This window comes from Capra hircus, chromosome 7, assembly GCF_001704415.2.
Source record: "Capra hircus breed San Clemente chromosome 7, ASM170441v1, whole genome shotgun sequence".
NCBI classification, from domain to species: Eukaryota; Metazoa; Chordata; class Mammalia; order Artiodactyla; family Bovidae; genus Capra; species Capra hircus.
In genome coordinates this window covers 70,168,577-70,189,277 of record NC_030814.1, presented here as the reverse complement: position 1 = coordinate 70,189,277, position 20,701 = coordinate 70,168,577, and the positions used below count along the sequence as shown (strand labels likewise).

Here is a 20,701-nt window from a genome sequence, read left to right as displayed (position 1 = left end):
AGATTGTCATTCTAAGGGCTATACTTGGTTGGGTGAGATCAAAACTAGGAGGTGGCTCTGGAGGGTCTATAGAGGAACCTGAACCCCCATAACCTTGGGGGTATGTGTGGGGTACAGAAGGGTGACCAGGCTATACCAATTCAAAGAGAGAAAGACTAATCAGAAGCCTCCTTCTATCTGCTTCTTCTCAAAAACATTCTGCCTCCACTCCTTCCCCAGAGAAAAAGTTCCACTTCTTCTCAGGAGGCCCTAAGTGTACCCAGGGCTGAGGGAGCCTTGGGGGTCCCACCTGGGCACTTGTGCCTCCATTGGTGGGGACCATACCTGATCTTTTTTCTAACTTATCTCACCATATAGCCAGAAAACTGTAAAAATAAAACACGTTTATTACCACAAAACCTTATGAATACAGGTTCACAATCCCTTACCCAAAACCCTTAGAGCTGGATATAGTTTAGAATTTAGAATTCTTTAGGCTTTAGAAAGATACCAAGATGTGAATGCTGAATATTATATAATACTACCAGAGATGTCTGGGGTGACATCTAATAATACCCCAAATCAATATTTCTGTGAAAAAATGTGAAAAGGCACGCTGGAGGAAGTAAACGAAGAATATAAATAACCCCACTTGACTTTTTCTATTTTGCTCCATAATGGGGCATGTGGGGTCTTAGTTTCCTGATTAGGGATCAAAACTGTGCCCCTGGCAGTGGAAGCACTGAACCTCACTTCACTTTAGGATTTTTTTTTCCCCTCCTACCCCTCTCCCAGGTCATGTTTTGATGACAAAGTTGGGAAGACGCTTCTAGCTTCCAGAGGTTTTTGTAGATTTCAGAATTGCGAATAAGGGATTGTAGACCTGTACTTACTTGCCCATTTACAGAACAGCTCAGTTATTGTTGAGGCTTTGGTACAGTGGTGAAGTGGCCAGGCTGCAGCAGCCAGACTGCCTGTCCTCACATCCTAGCTCTGGCATGAATCAGCTGTGGGATCCTGGGGCTCAGTTTCCTCATCTATACCACAGGAGTATTAATTCCCCCTCACAGTCATACTTGGAAGATTAAACAGCTTAGTATACAATAAAGTATAAAATAAAGGGCTTCCCTGGTGGCTCAGATGGTAAAGAATCTGCCTGCAATGCAGAAGGTAAGGTAAGGTAAAGTCGCTCAGTCGTGTCCGACTCTTTGCGACCCCAAGGGCTGTAGCCTACCAGGCTCCTCTGTCCATGGGATTTTCCAGGCAATAGTACTGGAGTGGATTGCCATTTCCTTCTCCAGGGGATCTTCCCGACCCAGGGATCGAACCCGGGTCTCCCACATTGTAGACAGATGCTTAACCGTCTGAGCCACAACCCAGGTTCAACAGAGCTGGACACGACTGAGCAACTAACATGCAATAAAGTGCTTAGAACTCTGCTTAGTATGTGGTTTGCACAGCATATATGGGGCATGACAACATCAGTGAGAAAGACAGACATATAAGGCACATCTTCAGTACAAGTCAATCATTACAAGCTCACTGCTTAGGTCCCACAGACCACCAGGGCAGGTTGAATCTTTTCTAGTATTACAATCGTTCACATCCTTGGCCTTTGAGCCTCCCAGGGCTGTAGACACAGAGGTTTCAAAGTCCCCACAGGAGGCTCTGTCACACTGTGGGGTCAGCTGAAGGGGAGGCAGAGGGTGCTCTGGAAGGGGTCTGACCTTGTGTCTTTTATGACAATGGAGTGCACTCTCTTTCTGCCTCAGCTCTGGAGTCCCAGCTGCTAGCACATCAAATGGCCCTAAGATTGGAATCTTGTTCAGAGAGGAGACAAGGGGTTTCTGCTCCACTGAATATGCAAAGGTGAGGCTGGGCCTTCTTCAGACATATCCTTCCCAGGCATTTTCACATGACACAGAGAAGAGGGGTCTTTCCTTACAGTAACAGTAACATGTGCCTATTGTAAAAATTCAACCATTCAAAAGGATAGGACATAGGGAAAGTATGGTCTGAATTGTTTCCCAACCTTCAGTTGCCTGGGACTAACTAACAGGTCTCCGGGTACCTGTCTTCTGAGCTTCTCCTCAAATACAAAAGGATACCACACACCACACATACACTCACCCTCACAGGTACCCCATATATCCTCTCACCCTCAGATATACACACCCACACATCCTCACCCTAACATATCTCCTCAGTTTCACACACCTACCCTTACTGCCTCCCCTATACCCTCACACACCCAACACTCTAATCTATACAAAAGGAGATCATACATATATACAGAACACACCTATGAAAGAGGCAGGCATCTAGCCATTTCTTTCTGATGCTAGCAGCTACACACAGGATGCTGCCATTATAACCTCTGGATATTTTTCGGGTTTTTCCCTGACTGCCCAGACCCTTGGTTTTCATGTTGGGCAAGTGGGAATGAGAGTAACATTGCCAAACTCATAGAGTGCCTGAGAGGCTCAAGTGGGATTTACAATTAACATGAAATCACTCTGCAAATTGTCAAGTGTAAGAGGAGCTGAGGGATAACTACTGCCCCCTCCTCCCACCCCCCAAACCAGAAATAATTAGACTATTAAAAGGACTTTAGGAAGATGGTAAAGGCATCTTAGTGGCACAGACTGCTTGTAACAAGGCTGATGGGGATGAAGAGGGCTCAGTTTTGGGGTGGGGTGGGCCCATCACAGATCACATGAGCCAGCCAGTGTAGGGGGCCTTCAGGCCCTCCTGCTGCTGCTGCTACTGCTGCTAAGTCGCTTCAGTCGTGTCCAACTCTGTGCGATCCCATAGACGGCAGCCCACCAGGCTCCCCTGTCCCTGGGATTCTCCAGGCAAGAATACTGGAGTGGGTTTTCAGGCCCCCCTAACACCCCACAAAACACCTCCTTGTGACTTCTGTCAGGAGATGAGTTGAGCAGCTCCTGATCTTGCTGGGCTTTAAGAATTATGGGAGTCCTCTTCACCTGCAGGAAGAAAGGAAGGGAGGTGACCCCAACAGGCTCCCCAGCCCTCTACCAAACCCAGATGGTGGCTCTCTGGAGTGCTCCCTACCCCCTCTGCCTAGGGGCAGGATGGTGGCATGGGGCAGGGGGCTGAGGCCAGGGAAAGTATACACCCCATGCCCCACCCCCATCCTGAGTTCTAAGGCATCTCTGCCGTGTTGGGAACATCTGGGGTTTCCTCTCTCCAGCTGGTCCATACCACAGTCACCTGGGGCTTGCTCATAAGGGTCCTTATTCCTGGCTGTGGAGTAAAAGAACACAGGAGACCCAGTGAGTGGTGGGTCCTCACCATCCCTCTTCCTCTCCCCAGCTGGGCCTTTCCCCAAGTCAGTCCCAGGCCTCCCCTGACTGTGGAATCCACAAGGTCCTCCTGGTGGTGTGCACCTGGGGTGGGGTGGCGACATGTGGGTTTTTCTACAGGTGGGGGACAGGGGGCAGGACCTCAGCAGTAGTTGCTGCTCCCAGGAGGAAACAGTTCTTGCTGCCACAGGAAAGGATACATTATATTGTTCCCTAAAAGGCTGTACCAGCCAGAGGGCTTCCCACTCCCTTGTTCCTTACCCACCTACCTTAAAGGCACTTGGTCAAACTCATAACACCGCCAATCACCAGCAAGATCAGGATGAGAGAGATAACCATGGCCCTAAGTCCTGGATGAGAGGGCATTTCTAAGAAAGACAGAGAAAAGTGAGCACTCCCAGATCATGGGACTGTCTCTGGTCCCCTCGGACCCTCCCCTTCCCCTCCTCAGCCCCTCCCGGCCAAGCCCAGCTTCTCACCCCAGGACACAGTGAGCGTGTGATTCAGGCTGTTGTGCTGCACGTGGCACGTGTACTGGGTCTCATCCCCAGCCGGCACCCACACGGCCATCCACATCTGATAGGTGCCATCTCCACTGGGGTGTGGCTCCATATACTCAAGCTTTGAATTCAACTTCTTCTCACCCAGCCACCAGCTCAGCGAGATGTCTTGTGGATAGAAGCCCAGGGCCCAGCACCTCAGGGTGGTACCCCCATCCTGGGCTGAGTGCTTTGTCACCCGTACTGTGGGTGGTTCTGCAAGGAGAGGAGGAGGGAGGAAGACTGCTGAGTGGCTCTTCTCTGCCTATCCCTTATGCTTAATTCTGGGCTCCTCCAGCATCTTCCAGGGTGGACGACAAGGAAACAGGGACAAGGTCTCTCTCCAGGGGATGTACCCAATCACTGCTGCAGGCAGGGATGACTGATTTCCAGCTGCTACAAAGAAGCACTGACCTGTTAATTGCCACGAGGGGGACTGACTTCCTGTCCCCAACCTCCAAGGACCTACCTGTGTGGGGCTGTTGGGTCCAAGACTGACACACCCTCTTCTTCCTAAAGAGATCCTAGGGTTTTCTCACTGACTTTATTTACTTCCTCTGTGACTTCCTGCATACAGTAGGTACCTAATCAGTTCAGTTCAGTCACTCAGTCATGTCCGACTCTTTGCGACCCCATGGACTGTAGCACTCCAGGCTTCCCTGTGCCATCATCAACTCCTGGAGTTTGCTCAAACTCATGTCCACCGAATCAGTGATGCCATCCAACTACCTCATCCTCTGTCATCCCCTTCTCCTCCTTCCTTCAGTCCTTCCCAGCATTAGGGTCTTTTCCAATGAGTCAGTTCTTCCCATCAGGTGACCAAAGTATTGGAGTTTCAGCTTTAGCATCAGTCTTTCCAGTGAATATTTGGGGTTGGTTTCCTTTAGGATTGATTGACTGGTTTGATCTCCTCACAGTCCAAAGGACTCTCAAGAGTATTCTCCAACACAACAGTTCAAAAGCATCAGTTCTTTGGTGCTCAGCCTTCTTTATAGTCCAACTTTCACATCCATACATGACTACTGGAAAAACCATAGCATTGACTAGATGGACCTTTGTTGGCAAAGTAATGTCTCTGCTTTTTCATATGCTGTCTAGATTGGTCATAGCTTTTCTTCCAAGGAGCAAGTGTCTTTTAATTTCATGGCTGCAATCACCATCTGCAGTGATTTTGGAACTCCCCAAAATAAAGTCTCTCACTGTTTCCATTGTTTCCCCATCTATTTGCCATGAAACACAGTCCTGCCCATCAACAGAAAATTGGATTTAAGATTTACTGAGCATGGCCCAGTAGAAGAGAGCTTCCAAAAAAACATCTACTTCTGCTTTATTGACTATATCAAAGCCTTTGATTGTGTGGATCACAATAAACTGTGGAAAATTCTGAGAGAGATGGGAATACCAGACCACCTGACCTGCCTCTTGAGAAATCTGTATGCAGGTCAGGAAGCAATAGTTAGAACTGGACATGGAACAACAGACTGGTTCCACATAGGAAAAGGAGTACGTCAAGGCTGTATATTGTCACTGTATATTGCTTATTTAACTTCTATGCAGAGTACATCATGAGAAACGCTGACTGGAAGAAACACAAGCTGGAATCAAGATTGCTGGGAGAAATATCAATAACCTCAGATATGCAGATGACACCACCCTTATGGCAGAAAGTGAAGAACTAAAGAGCCTCTTGATGAAAGTGAAAGAGGAGAGTGAAAAAGTTGGCTTAAAGCTCAACAGTCAGAAAACTAAGATCATGGCAGCCAGTGCCATCACTTCATGGCAAATAGATAGAGAAACAGTGAGAGACTTTATTTTTTTGGGCTCCCAAATCACTGCAGATGGTGACTGCAGCCATGAAATTAAAAGATGGTTACATCTTGGAAGAAAAGTTATGACCAACCTAGACAGCATATTAAAAAGCAGAGACATTACTTGGCCAACAAAGGTTCATCTAGTTAAGGCTAGGGTTTTTCCAGTAGTCATGTACGGATGTGAGAGTTGAACTATAAAGAAAGCTGAGCACCAAAGAATTGATGCTTTTCCAACTGTTCTGTTGGAGAAGACTCTTGAGAGTCCCTTGGACTGCAAGATCAAACCAGTCCATCCTAAAGGAAATCAGTCCTGAATATTCATTGGAAGGACTGATGCTGAAGCTGAAACTCCAATACTTTGGTCACCTGATGGGAAGAACTGACTCATCTGAAAAGACCCTGATGCTGGGAAAGATTGAAGGTGGGAGAGAAGGGGACAACAGAGGATGAGCTGGTTGGATGGCATCACTGACTCAATGGACATGAGTTTGAGTAAACTCTGATAGTTGGTGATGGACAGGGAAGCCTGGTGTGCTTCAATCCACGGGGTCGCAAAGAGTCAGACATGACTGAGCAACTGAACTGAACTGAACTGAACTGATCATGGCCCTGCCCATCAGAAAAAGACCCAGTTTCCCCTACAGTCAGTTGCTCCCATCAGGAAGTTTCCATAAGCCTCTTATCCTTATCCCTCAGAGGGCAGACAGAATGAAAACCACAACCACAGAAAACTAATCAAACTGATTGGAAAAGACTCTGATGCTGGGAGGGATTGGGGGCAGGAGAAGGGGACGACAAGGGATGAGATGGCTGGATGGCATGACCGACTCGATAGACATGAGTTTGAGTGAACTCCGGGAGCTGGTGATGAACAGGGAGGCCTGGTGTGCTGCAATTCATGGGGTTGCAAAGAGTCGGACACAACTGAGCAACTGAACTGAACTGAACTGAATGAAACTGATCACATGGACCACAGCCTTGTCTAGCTCAATGAAATTATGAGCCAATTCGTGTAGGGCCATGCAAGACGGACGGGTCATGGTGGAGAGTTCTGATAAAACGTGGTCCACTGGGGAAGGGAATGGCAAACCACTTCAGTATTCTTGCTTTGAGAACCCCATGAACAGTATGAAAAGGCAAAAACATATGACACCGAAAAAGGTAACTAATAAGAGATTGTTAAATTAGGACAAGAAGGATGACCCTCCCCTCACCCTGGAATGTGAATGGTTTTGAGTGTGGGCTCTGAAGTCGGAGAGTCTGGGTCTGAAAGCCAGTCTGATTCCTGTCTACAATCCTCTGCCAGCACTCAGAGTCTTCCTTTATGATTCCTTCCTCTCAGTTGGGAGGAAAAAGGGATGACAGAGGATGAGATGGTTACATGGCATCACTGACTCAACAGACATGAGTGTGAGTAAACTCCAAGAGTCGGTGAAGGACAGGGAGGCCTGGCATGCTGCAGTCCATGAGGTCACATGGAGTTGGACATGACTGAGTGACTGAACTGAATTGTACCATTTTCTACCAGGGAAGCTGAAGAATCCCATGGACAGAGGAGCCTGGTAGGCTATAGTCTATGGGGTTGCAAGAGTCAGATACAACTGAGCAGATGTGTAGTATAGTGTACCATTTTCTAGATTCATAAATATGTGTTAATATATGTTTGTTTTTCTCTGACTTCACTCTGTATGACAGACTCTAGATCCAACCATGTCACTATAAAGTACACAATTTCATTCCTTTTTATAGCTGAGTAATATTCCACTGTGGCCATGAAATTAAAAGATGCTTGCTCCTTGGAAGAAAAACTATGACAAACCTAGACCGCATATTAAAAATCAGAGACATTACTTTGCGACAAAGGTCTGTATAATCAAAGCTATGGTTTTTCCAGTAGTTATGTAGAGATATGAGAGTTGGACCATAAAGAAATCTGAGTATTGAAGAATTGATGCTTCTGAAATGTGTGTTGGAGAAGACTCTTGAGAATCCTTTGGACTGCAAGGAGATCAAACCAGTCAATCCTAAAGGAAATCAGTTCTGAATATTCATTGGAAGGACTGATGCTGAAGCTGAAATTCCAATACTTTGGCCTCCTGATGCAACGAGCTGACTCATTGGAAAAGACCCTGCTGCTGGGAGGGATTGGGGGCAGGAGAAGGGGATGACAGACAATGAGATGGCTGGATGGCATCACCGACTTGGAGCACATGAGTTTGAGTAAACTCCAGGAGTTGGTGATGGACAGGGAGGCCTGGTGTGCTGCGATTCATGGGGTCACAAAGAGTTGGACGTGACTGAGCAACCGAACCAAACTGAACTGAACCCATCACTTTGCCTCTTGCTGGATTCCTTCTATGCTGAGGCACAAAGAAACTGTTCCTTAGTAAGTCCAGACACCAGGTGAGGGATTCTAAGAAAAGATCATGGTTGGAGTTCCACATGGGGTTTTGGCTGTGTTCAAGTCCTGGCCATGTGAGTTAGAGTCACAATCTGAGGTGAATGGTTTCACTTTCATGTCCTGGCTATTTTAAATAGTGCTGTAATGAACACTGGGGTACATGTGCCTTTTTAAATTGTAGTTTTCTCAGGGTATATGCCAAGTAGTGGGATTGCTGAGTTATATGGTAGTTCTATTTTAAGGTTTTTAAGGAACCTTCATATTGTACTCCATAGTGACTGTATCAATTTACATTCCTACCAACAGTGCAAGAGGGTTCTGTTTTATCCACACCCTCTCCAGCATTTACTGTTTGTAGATTAAAAATATATATATTTTATTTGCTTATTTATGGCTGCATCGGATCTCTGTTGCGGCAAGTGGACTTCTCTCTAGTTTTGTTGATGCGCATTTAGTTGCCTCGCAGGACGTGGGATCTTAGTTCTCTGACAGGGCTTGAATCCATGTCCCCTGCACTGCAAAGCAGATTCTGAACATTGGACCACCAGGGAAGTCCCTGTTTGTAGATTTTTGAATGATGGCTGTTCTGACAAGTGTGAGATGATACCTTGTTGTAGCTTTGATTTGCATTTCTCTAATAATGAGTCCCATCACTTCATGGCAAATAGATGAGGAAACAGTGGAAACAGTGGCTGACTTTATTTTTCTGGGCTCCAAAATCACTGCAGATGGTGATTGCAGCCATGAAATTAAAAGACACTTACTCCTTGGAAGGAAAGTTATGACCAACCTAGACAGCATATGAAAAAGCAGAGACATTACTTTGCCAACAAAGGTCTGTCTAGTCAAGGCTATGATTTTTCCTGTGGTCATGTATGGATGTGAAATTTGGACTATAAAGAAAGCTGAGCACCAATGAATTGATGCTTTTGAACTGTGGTGAAGGAGAAGACTCTTGAGAGTCCCTTGGACTGCAAGGAGATCCAACCAGTCCATTCTGAAGGAGATCAGCCCTGGGATTTCTTTGGAAGGAATGATGCTAAAGCTGAAACTCCCAATACTTTGGCCACCTCATGTGAAGGGTTGACTCATTGGAAAAGACTCTGATGCTGGGAGGGATTGGGGGCAGGAGGAGAAGGGGACGACCGAGGATGAGATGGCTGGATGGCATCACTGACTCGATGGACATGAATCTGAGTGAACTCTGGGAGTTGGTGATGGACAGGGAAGCCTGGCGTGCTGCGGTTCATGGGGTCGCAAAGAGTTGGACACGACTGAGTGACTGAACTGAGCTGAATAATGAGTGACATTGAACATCTTTTTATGTATTTCTTGGCCATCTGTATATCTTCTTGGAGAAATGTACTTAGGTCTTTACTCATTTTTTGATTGGGTTATTATTATTATTTTTTTAATATTGAGCTGCATGTTCTGTTTGTATATTTTGGAAATCAGTCCTTTGTCTCTTGCTTTGTTTACAAATATTTTCTTCCATTCTGAGGGTTGTCTTTTCCTCTTGTTTATGTTTTCTCTACCATGTAAAAGCTTTTAAGTTTAATGAAGTCCCATGTGTTTATTTTTGTCTAGGAGGTGGGTCATTACTCTAGGAGATGGGTCAAAAAGGATCTTGCTGCGATTTATGTTGAAGAGTATTCTGCCTGAGACTATCATGTGAATCACTGGACTCAGGGAAGCAGATTGCCTTCTGCAGTGTGAGTGGGTCCATCCACTCAACTGAAGATCTGAACAGAACAAAGAGGTTGAGTAACAGGGAGCTCCTCTAGCATGATAGCTGAGCTAGAATACTGGTCTTTTCCTGCCTTCAGACTCAAACTGAAACACTGACTCTTCTTGGGTCTCAAACTTTCTGTCATTTGAAGGAACCATACCACTAGCTCTCCCAGTTCTCAGGCCTTTAGTCTCAGACTGGAACTGCAACATTGGCTCTCCTGGGTCTCCAGCTTGCCAACCACAGATGGTGGAACTTAGCAACCATAGTCACATGAGCCAGTTCCTTGGAACACAACTCTTTCTCTCTCTCCATGTAGCCTGTTGGTTCTGCTTCTGTGAAGAATCCTCACTAATCTCCCAGGTGAAGGACATAGGACAAACCTGGTGCTAAATGAGAGTTCCACAGTACTCATTTAATGCACACCAATATGGTGCTTTGGAGAGGCTCGGCTATTATTACTATCCTCATTATACTGATGAGGAAACTCAAGTGCAGAGAAGGCGAGTAACTGGCTCAAGGTCACACAGCCAGTTAATCCTGGAGCTGGGATGCACTATCTGGAGGCTAGGCTCCAATGCCTGAGCTCTGTCCACCATGCTCTGCTCTCACAATCACATCTTCTACTCCTGATGTTATCTGTCCTGTTACTATTACCTCAGCTGATTCATGTCCCACCATTCAATTGCCAGACATCCATGGTGTCCTGGGTGTTCTGATCAGCTCCACCCCTGGCAACCTCAGCCAGAAAGGCTTTCACCCTAGGCAGCCCCAAGCACCCACCTTCCCTGGTGTCCACCCCAGCCTTTGTGTCTCTAGCCCTGGTTGGCTGGAGTCAGGAGAAGTTTATGATGCACCTGGAGTCTGGGGAGCACATTGAGCATGAGGAGTGTGAGGGCGGAAAGGGGAAAAAAGCTTCAGCTTCCCTGTCAGTCCCCAGTGGTCTAGGGAGAGGTGAGGGCTGCTATTCTCCTGGGACCTGAGATCTGTTTCCCAAGGAGCAGAGTTACAGGCTGGTAAATCCCCAAAGGACTTTAGGAGGACCTAGTCTGACCCACTTGCTCTGCAGATGAAGAAAATGAAACCCAGATTAAGAGACTTTATTCCCAAGACCACTTTGAAACAGGGGAGACTCCAGAACTCCACACTCTATCTTATTTGGAGCGAAGACCTGAGGTCTGGGCTTTGTTCTTAGTCTGCAGCAAAAAGCAGTTGGCTAGCTGGCCATCTTTCTGGATCCCAGAGGGCTTGCCTGGGCCAGGGGGACACAGCCTGGGGACGCAGCCCACCTCTCATCCCCCAGAGACTTGTTTGTCAGATGGGATGGCTCTTGAGAATGGGAGCGTGGGGCCAATCTACATTGCCACAGGCTGAACCTTACCTCTCCGGGTGACTCTCTGGCCTCCTAACTCCAGGTATCTGTGCAGGGAGGCGAGGCAGGGGCCTTCCAGGTAGGCTTTGTCGTACTCAGCATAGCAGTGCTCTGTGTCAATTCTGCGCTTGGTCAACAGAGCCACGGGGTTAGCTGACACCCAGCTCAGAGTTTCCATGTCCAGTGACACGTGGTCTTGCCCATCATAGCCAAACCGCCAGAAGCTGTTGAAGTGGCCATCTTCCTGGATCTCGCAGCCAAACATGCGGTGAGTGCTGTGCATGCCTATGAGTACAGGTAAGAAAGCTGTCATTAGTGGGGGCTGGGGGTCAAGTCCCTGGCAGCCAGGGAGAAGCCTACCACCCACAGGGACATCAAAAAAGTAGAAGGACAGGGCATCATCATTTAGATAGAAATCTCCCAAGTAATTTTCATAAGCAGGGTTGAGAAACCTGCTAGGCCTCTCATGTGGGACAAACACCCCACTTCATAATTAGATACATCCTTAGTTCATATCCCACACTACTTCAAAGTGAAGTGAAAGTTGCTCAGTTGCGTCTGACTCTTTGTGACCCCATGAACTATACAGTCCATGGAATTCTCCAGGCCAGATACTGGAGTGGGTAGCCTTTCCCTTCTCCAGGGAATCTCCTCAACCCAGGGATCAAACCCAGGTCACCCACATTGCAGGCATATTCTTTACCAGCTGAGCCATCAGGGAAGCCCACTTGTGGGTATAAACAGTTCTCAATGGTAAGACTAAGTCATGCCATGCTTATCCTGGGGGCCCTTGGCTGATGCACAGCCCTTCTCAGTCTCAATCTTTTATATCCTTTGTAGCTACTGATTCTGAGGCCTCTGGGGACCTGAGGCTTTTAGTCTGGGCATTTGCATATCCAGGCACAGAGATGGACGGTGTTGTGTGAACAAGCTGTGCTCCATAAGCACTTCATTCAGAATAAGCAGCAGCCCTGGTGGTGGGCCCAAGTGCACTGTTGCTGAGAGGGGGAAGCTGAGGTGGTGCCAGAGGGCCTGGGGGTAGGTATGAGTGAGGATGAGGCAGGGAAATGCTCTCCCCATCAGCTGAGTTTCAGAGCCCAGGTTAGCTAAGGGGTAGGCAAGGGGTGAGGGGAAGACATCATGGGCCCAAGCTTCTATGATGCTTGCTGCACTGGCCTGTGGGCTGGCTGCCGAAGCCACAATGGATTCTGAGGCCCTGAGGCCCCTGCTTGACTGTGGGGGAAGGAGACTGAAAAGAGCCAAGTATCAGAGGCTTGCCCCACACCCTCTGACAAGTACAGCCGCCCAGAGAGTGAGTGTGCAGAGGGTGAAGGAAGGAGAATGAGGTGTCCATCCAACGTACCGCTGCTGTGGTTGTGGTAGCCCATCGTTTGCCATGTCTCCACCTGATGAATCTCTGCCCATTTCCTCTGCTTCTTGGTCTCCTTCTCCCAGTACTTGGCATTCATGGGCGTAATCCACGGAGCCTGGGGCTCAGCTTTGTCCACACGACTGTCATACCGGATAAAAGGCTGATCATCCACGTAGCCTACAGCAAGAAACTTAGGGAGGCTCGGGCCCGGCTCTGACAGGTACAGGTAGTGGTAGCGGAGGGAGTGCGTCCCTGTGGAAACACAAACTGGTCTTGGGTTCACATAGACGACCAGGGTCTACACCAGGCCTCGGTGTGCTGGGTGAGGTTGGCAGTAGAAACTTATCCAAGAGAATTCATTATGAGCAAGAATGTGTGTGTACGTGCTAAGTCACTTCAGTCATGCCCAACTCTTTGCAACCCCATGGACTGTAGTCCACCAGGCTCCTCTGTCCATGGGATTCTCCAGGCAAGAAAACTGGAGTAGGTTGCTGCTCCTCCAGGGGCTCTTCCCAACCCAGGGATCAAACATGAGTCCCTATGTTTTCTGCATTGGCAGGCAGGTTCTTTACCACTAGCACCACCTGGGAAGTCCATTAGCAAGAGTAAGCACTAGCAATTTCAGTGAAAAAAAAATATATAAGGGCATCCAAAGAGATTAAATATAGACAGAACCAGTTGAACACTGAGGCCAAAGCTCATGCATTAAGGCTTATGGACTTTATTCTCAGAAGGTTTCTCAGCTCCTCATGCAGGGCCTACTTACTCATACTTTGTATTCATCTCTAGTGAGTGTGATTGTCTGGTTTCCAATTTCTCACAAAAAGGGTGGGATATTTTTAAAAAGTTGGTTGCTTGGGAGCTTAATTTATGTGGTTAATTAAGCTTAATTCATTGCCCAGACATGCTTGAGAAAGGTTGGACATCATTCTTAGCTTGAACCATTACTGCCAAGCTGGTGGCACCTTGATTCCATTCCCCACTCCCTTCTGTTCCCACAACAGACATTACTGTGTGTTAGTCGCTCAATCATGTCCGACTCTTTGTGATCCCAGGAACTGTATCCCACTGGGCTCCTCTGTCCATGGGATTCTCCAGGCAAGAAACCTGGAGTGGGTTGCCATTTCCTTCTCCAGGGGATCTTCCTGACCCAGGGATCAAACCCAGGTCTCCTGCACTGTAGGCAGATTCTTTACCATCTGAGCCACCAGGGAGGCGGAGAAGGCAGTGGCAACCCACTCCAGTACTCTTGCCTGGAAAATCCCATGGACGGAGGAGCCTGGTAGGCTGCAGTCCATGGGGTCGCTAAGAGTTGGGCACGATTGAGCGACTTCACTTTCACTTTTCACTTTCATGCTTTGGAGAAGGAAATGGCAACCCACTCCAGTGTTCTTGCCTGGAGAATCCCAGGGACGGGGGAGCCTGGTGGGCTGCCATCTATGAGGTCGCACAGAGTCGGACACGACTGAAGCAACTTAGCAGCAGCAGCAGCACCAGGGAGGCTGAAGATTAGTTGATCTCTTATCTCTTTCAGTCCAATGCTGCCTCTCTACCATAACTCCAAACTCACTGATTTAACTTGGCGCTGGAGATGAAATCTACTTAGCAGGCAGTCCTGACTCAAGCTATTCAAATAAACGCTGTATCTTAAACTCAGGTCAAATTTCTCAGAGATATTCCTGGCTTGCTTTCATACTTAACTTTTAAAAAAGTTTTGCTCAGAAGTTTTTATCCCCTAAAACTCCTGTCTCTGTGTTATTTTTCTCCAGAGCACTGGAGAGAGTATGCATTTGCACTGACTAGAGAGTATGCATTTGTTTGTCTTGTTAATGGACTCTTTCCTCTGCAGTGTCAGCTCTCCAAAGGTCTGGGATTCCTGTATGGATTGTTCTGTTTCCTCAGCACCTAGAACAGCTTCTGGCCTACAGTGGGTGCTCATTGGTTGAACATTCGCATGTGAAAGGAGTCAAACACATCTCTACACTCACAGCTCTCTTTTTATTGCCTCCTTGTTACTTCAGGCTATACCAAACTCTGGCCAGGTCCTCTGTACCTGCTGTTTCTTCTGCCCCAGGCATCCCCCTATCTGTTTTCTCTCAGCCACTCTCCACATCCCTCAGGTTTCAGTCAAGCATCCCTTCCTCCAGGAAGTCCTCCTGATTTCAGCCTGATGTCTCACAGAGGGATCTCAAGAGTGTCCTGTGCTCCCTGTGAAACTATGGATTTCATAAGGGTGGGAAGTCTATCTGCCCTCTATTTATCCAGGGCCTAGCACACAACTGGAAGTTGCTAAATTGGACAAAAAACAAGAACATGAATGGTATGAGGATAATCAGAGTTGCTATTTTTGGAGTGACCACTGTGCCTGCACTGGTTTAACTCCTCCTCATTCACTATCTTAGTTCATCCTTACAATAAACCTAAGAGGTCACTGTGATTGGTCCCATTTTACAGATAAGGGAATCAAGGCCCAGGGGAGACCAAGTGTAGTACTCAAAGGCATGCACTAGAATGAGGGCAGCCCAGATTCTCTCCCCAGGGACTGCTGTCTTCTTCTAAACTGAGAAAAGGGATGCTGTCTTCTCATGCCTGGAGAAACCTCCTGATGGGAGGAAAGAGTGGTCAATGTTAGGAGTGTTTGAGTGAAGGGTTAACGTCAGGCCTGAACCGGTGTGGGCCTCCTGGGAAATGACTGAATTATCTCTCGTGGTGCTGTTTCCTTGCACATATTTGAGTTAAGGGCAGTGTGGGGATACTCCTGTGCTGGCAGCTGTGAATGGGCACAAAGTTCTTTGGGGGAGAACAGAGGCTATGATTTCTCCATGTCAAGGTGATCCACCCACTCCTTGGCTCTGATCTGCAGCAGCTCTACCTGCCCTGGAAGTGAGGGACAGAAAAGATCCTGTGTCTTTGTGTAGCTGGTACTCTCTACCTTCCAGACTGGGGTCAGTGCCAGGTACTGTGGGACCAAGGCAGGAGGAAGTGGGGGCTACATGGCAGGCATCCAGTGGCATCTGCTCCTGCAGTGACGTGGCCTAAGGAAGTTGCTACATGCCCGTTGTTGTTTCACGGCCTACGTGAACGTTAGTTTCCCCCACTTCCACCCTAACTCTCCACTGCCATTCCTAGTCTCTTGGCCACATGGCTGGTCTTCAAAAAGGAGCAGTCCTGCACCCCATTAGCCTGGCCTCCTTCTTCCTCTGACCATGGTTGGGGAGGAAGGAGCCAGCCAGCCCCTTTGCCACCCAGGCCAGGAGATGTTTTTGCATCTTCCCCACCTCTGAAAGAGATGGGAATACCAGACCACCTGACCTGCCTCTTGAGTAACCTATATGCAGGTCAGGAAGCAACAGTTAGAACTGGACATGAAACAACAGACTGGTTCCAAATAGGAAAAGGAGTGCGTCAAGGCTGTATATTGTCACCCTGCTTATTTAACTTCTATGCAGAGTACATCATGAAAAACGCCGGGCTGGAAGAAGCACAAGCTGGAATCAAGATTGCCGGGAGAAATATCAATAACCTCAGATATGCAGATGACACCACCCTTATGGCAGAAAGTGAAGAAGATCTAAAAAGCTTCTTGATGAAAGTGAAAGAGGAGAGTGAAAAAGTTGGCTTAAAGCTCAACATTCAGAAAACAAAGATCATGGCATCTGGTCCCATCACTTCATGGGAAATAGATTGGGAAACAGTGAAAACAGTGAGAGACTTTATTTTTGGGGGCTCCAAAATCACTGCAGATGGTGACTGCAGCCATGAAATTAAAAGACGCTTACTCCTTGGAAGGAAAGCTATGACCAACCTAGATAGCATATTCAAAAGCAGAGACATTACTTTGCCAACAAAGGTCCGTCTAGTCAAGGCTATGGTTTTTCCAGTGGTCATGTATGGATATGAGAGTTGGGCTGTGAAGAAAGCTGAGTGCCGAAGAATTGATGCTTTTGAACTGTGGTGTTGGAGAAGACTCTTGAGAGTCCCTTGGACTGCAAGGAGATCCAACCAGTCCATTCTAAAGGAGATCAGTCCTGGGTGTTCTTTGGAAGGAATGATGCTAAAGCTGAAACTCCAATACTTTGGCCACCTCATGCTAAGAGTTGACTCATTGGAAAAGACTCTGATGCTGGGAGGGATTGGGGGCAGGAGGAGAAGGGGATGACAGAGGATGAGATGGCTGGATGGCATCACTGACTCGATGGAGATAAGTTTGAGTGAACTCCAGGAGATGGTGATGGACAGGGAGCCCTGGCATGCTGCAGTTCATGGGGTCGCAAAGAGTCGGACATGACTAAGTGACTGAACTGAACTGAACTGAACACCTCCCCTACGATCCATATAACACTGCCAGTCCCTAGCTGCATGGCTTTGAGGAAGTTATTTCAAAGCTCCAGGCCTTGGTTTCCTCATCTGTAGGTAGGCTCAATTAACTGACCTGCTCCACAGTACTGGAGCATCCAATGAGATAATGAACATATGAAAAAGTACAGGCATGGGGCAGGCTTCCCAGGTGGCTCAGTGGTTAAAGAAAAAAAAATGCCTGCAGTGCGGGAGACTCAGGTTAAATCCCTAGGTCAGGAAGATTCCCTGGAGAAAGAGATGGAAACCTACTTGAGTACTCTTGTCGGGGAAATCTCATGGACAGAGGAGCCTGGAAGGCTACAGTCCCTGGGGTCGCAAAGGGTCCGACATGACTGAGCGACTAAACAGGCATGGAGACAGCACCTTCTTAGTCTCAGTCTTTTCCTATTCTGGAGGCAGAGGTGGCCTTGGGAAGGAGAGAACTGGAGTTTGGGGTGGGGTGGGAAAGATGCTTGGGTCAGCTCTCTAGAGGCCAAGTCTCAGCCCCTGGGACACTGTCCAGAGGCCTTGGCCTCTGTATCCTCTATCCTGGCAGAGTTTCCCCACCCCAAGACAGTCCTCCAGATTCCTAGACAGTGGACATGGCCTCCTGCAGGCTGGGTGCTCCTGGCCTCCACCGTCCTATCCTTTCTTCAGGAGGCAGGCAAGGTCTTACCTCTAGGCCATGACTTGTTTTCCAACTTCAGGTTTGTCAGTTCTGCCATCACCACCTTTGCCATGGAAGCTGGGCCATCAGCCACTAAGGGCAGCCCCCAGGGACTCTCTGCAAGGAGGAAATGGAAAAGGATAGTATGAATCTTAAGGCATAAACATCCTTCCCATCCTTGTACTCGCTGGGAGAGATAGTATGGAATGACAACAATGAGAGGCACATTGGAAGGGAAGAGGAACATGGGGGTTTTGCCTCAGGAGTGATAGGAAATTTCCCCAGCAGGCAGGCACAAAGCCAGGAGAGCAGCCAGGACTGGGATGTCTCCATCTGGCTGCTTAACACCACCCAGCAGCTTTGACAATCCTGCCATTGACATGGATTTAGTTGGTTTGGAGGTAAAGGAAGGCTGGACACTGGCAGGCGTTGAAACCTCCCAGGTGATGCTCATATGCTGCCAGAAGGAGAACCCATGCACTCCTGCCTGGCTCAGCCCTGCCCAGCTGCTCAGCTAGGCAGCCCTGGCCTCTCCTTTTGCAATATTACTCATTTGACAAACATCTGTTTGTTGTTTAAAGAACACTGGACTGGGTTGCCATTTCCTTCATTAAGAAAAAATAACAGATTATATATTTAATAGGAGAAACGGAACATGCATATACATCTTTGGAGAAATACATATTCATTTTCTGAGGACATATGTATATTTAGTATATGAAACAGAACACCCAGATACAGAAATCCTCCCCCACATTTTTTACGTTCCAGGACATTTATTATACCATTCTTTTTTAAAAATTAATTTAATTGGAGGATAATCACTTTACCATATTGTGCTGGCTTCCTGCCATACATCAACATGAATCAGCCACAGGTATACATGTGTTCTCCCCATCGAACCCTCTTCCCACCTCCCTCCCCACCCTATCCCTCTGGGTTGTCCCAGAGCACCTGCTCTGGATGCCCTGCTTCATGCATCAAACTTGCACAGGTCATCTATTTTACATATGGTAATATACATGTTTCAATGCTATTCTCTCAAATTACCCCATCCTTGCCTTGTCTCACTGAGTTCAAAAGTCTGTTCTTTACATGTGTGTCTCCTTTGCTTGGCAGGTGAATTCTTTACCACTAAGCCACCAGGGAAGCCCTGAATCCTCCTATTGCATTCAGGAGCCTCAACTTGGACGTAAAAAATAACCTCTTTATTTTCACTAAGCTCTAGCTGAAGTTTGGCCCATCTTCCATGCTGAATGGAAGTTCAGCAGGATTAGCAGCAGCAGTGCAGTGGTCCATGATAGAATCCACAGATGTTTTCCAATCACATGACAGTGGTTTCGGACACCTGTAAATATGCTTTACCCTCAATACTTACAAATTCTGGGAATTGTTGCTATTTCATGGGTGATTTAATGTGTTAATTAGAAGCACATATATTACATATCACAAATTTATATTTATAGCTAAAATTTTTAATAGCTTATAAAAATATAATTTGGGTCCTTTGCAATCATCTGTATTTCATTTGCGTATAAAAAACATTCTGAGACAAGGCCCAAGTACAAATATGGTTAAAAACTCTGAAAAAAAGAGAGGAAAAAAATCTCCGAATCTGGATCCCAGTGTTGCCCCCTAGCGTTCTCTCCGGACCCTATTTTAAATCTGTAAATTTACATTTACAGATCTGTAAATGTAAATTTAAATTTACATTTTGAATTTTCTACAGCCAAAATGGCTTCTTGTACTTGAAGCCTTTAGTACAGAGCCTGGAATAAAGGACATCAGCTATTATTACTGCCATGACGGTGGACACTCCCGGTCTGTGCTAATAATCTTCAGGTCTCTGGGCAGTTAGGATGGGTGGTGCTCGGTGGGGGTGATCGGGAATCCGGCAGGGGAGAGGCGGGGAGAGGATCAGCTCTGCAGTTCTGCCTGCAGAATGGAAATTGGAAAAGTATGGAAATTCCCCACCAAGTCAATAAAATCCTTGCTGCTCCCCTCACCCGCTACCTCAACAAGGAGCTGCCCGGGCCACGCGAGATAACCTCTGCAGGGAGCCAGGGAGACCTATAGCAATGGGCAGGTGCCTCGTCGAGCAAGCAAGCAGAGGCCTGTGCAGATTCCAAGGCCGCGCTCAGATTCCTGCCCCCAAGGAGATTTTCTTCCTGGACGACCAGGTCTGGGAGCCGGAGTGCGAGCGGCGTCCTCCAGACGGGCCAAGGGATCCCCAGGAAGCTGTGGCTTCGGCTATCTTGGGTCAGCTCTCTGACTGACCATGCTCTCCTCTCCTCCAAACCCGGAATGGCCTCTGTGTTCTTGGAGGATCTTTCCCTAGCAGCGCCCCCCGACCCCCGCCGCCCCGTTTACCTGCCGCTCCCTTCTGCACCAGTCCGGACAGCAGTAGCAGCAGCGGCAGCAGTGGTGGTGGCGGCGGCCGCGGGTGCCGCGCACTCCCGGAACTACGAGGCCACCGGGTCGCCAGCCTCACGCACCGCCCGAGGGCGCCGGTGCCCGGGGGGTCCGCCTTCATTTGTGCTAACGCCTGCCGCGTCCCCTCCCCGGTCCCCGGCGGGTGAGCGCTCAGCTCCCTCTGGGCCGCTGCTGCTGCTGCTAAGTCACTTCAGTCGTGTCCGACTCTGTGCGACCCCACCAGGCTCCGCCGTCCCTGGGATTCTCCAGGCAAGAACACTGGAGTGGGTTGCGGGTGCGAACCCACCCTGGCTCGGGTTCAGACTTCCGCACGGGACACCGGCGCACCACTGGGACCCGCCCCCCGCTCCTCGATGGCTCGCTCTGCTGGGCCTCGGATGAAAAACAGGAACGAAAACCAATAGATCAACTGTGAAATACAGCCTCGCAGCCTTTCGTGTATACTACCTCACGAAGTAGACCAGGCGGTGAAGCTCACGTTACAGCCGTCTGGCAAGTCGAGAGGTGTCTGCGACAACTGTCGTAATTTTAAAACTCTTGTGGTTTCTGTTGGAGATAACCTCACTGAGCTTTCTTACCTCCATCCATCAGGAAAGAGCGGCGAAATTTCAAATAGAAGTTAGTGAAAATATAGGTTATTTTCCCCATCTGGGTTCACAGGACCCCTGAATTCTCACTAGGGACTCTCATGTTCAGAAAAGTGCTTTTCAGCCCAGCGTTCTCTCATATTTGAA

The 20,701-nt window shown here is 48.0% G+C and overlaps 1 protein-coding gene across 5 annotated transcripts; it reads right to left on the bottom strand.

Moving 5' to 3' along the window:
* On the bottom strand, positions 1,999 to 20,426 carry LOC102171703 (H-2 class I histocompatibility antigen, Q10 alpha chain). Of its 5 annotated transcripts, none has more exons than XM_018050551.1 (8): positions 19,905 to 20,424; positions 17,544 to 17,651; positions 12,521 to 12,781; positions 11,167 to 11,442; positions 3,785 to 4,060; positions 3,575 to 3,673; positions 3,205 to 3,246; positions 1,999 to 2,966 (listed from the first exon to the last, which is right to left on the bottom strand). In XM_018050551.1, exons 1-6 carry the CDS (start codon positions 20,065 to 20,067, stop codon positions 3,576 to 3,578), a joined length of 1,182 nt encoding a protein of 393 aa, XP_017906040.1. In that variant the 5' UTR covers positions 20,068 to 20,424; the 3' UTR covers positions 1,999 to 2,966; positions 3,205 to 3,246; position 3,575. The 5 variants fall into 5 exon arrangements, with proteins under 5 accessions (XP_017906040.1, XP_017906041.1, XP_017906043.1 ...); XM_018050552.1 differs by having other exon boundaries at positions 3,214 to 3,246; XM_018050554.1 differs by lacking the exon at positions 3,785 to 4,060 and having other exon boundaries at positions 19,905 to 20,426.

Bases quoted from the DNA above. Each gene is read 5' to 3' on its own strand.
- LOC102171703 (XM_018050551.1), bottom strand. From the start codon at position 20,067: ATGAAGGCGGACCCCCCGGGCACCGGCGCCCTCGGGCGGTGCGTGAGG. The intron at 17,652-19,904 runs GTAAACGGGGCG...TCCTCCTTGCAG, and splicing joins GGTGCAGAAGGGAGCGGCAG to AGAGTCCCTGGGGGCTGCCC. The intron at 11,443-12,520 runs GTACGTTGGATG...CTGTACTCATAG, and splicing joins CTACCACAACCACAGCAGCG to GCATGCACAGCACTCACCGC.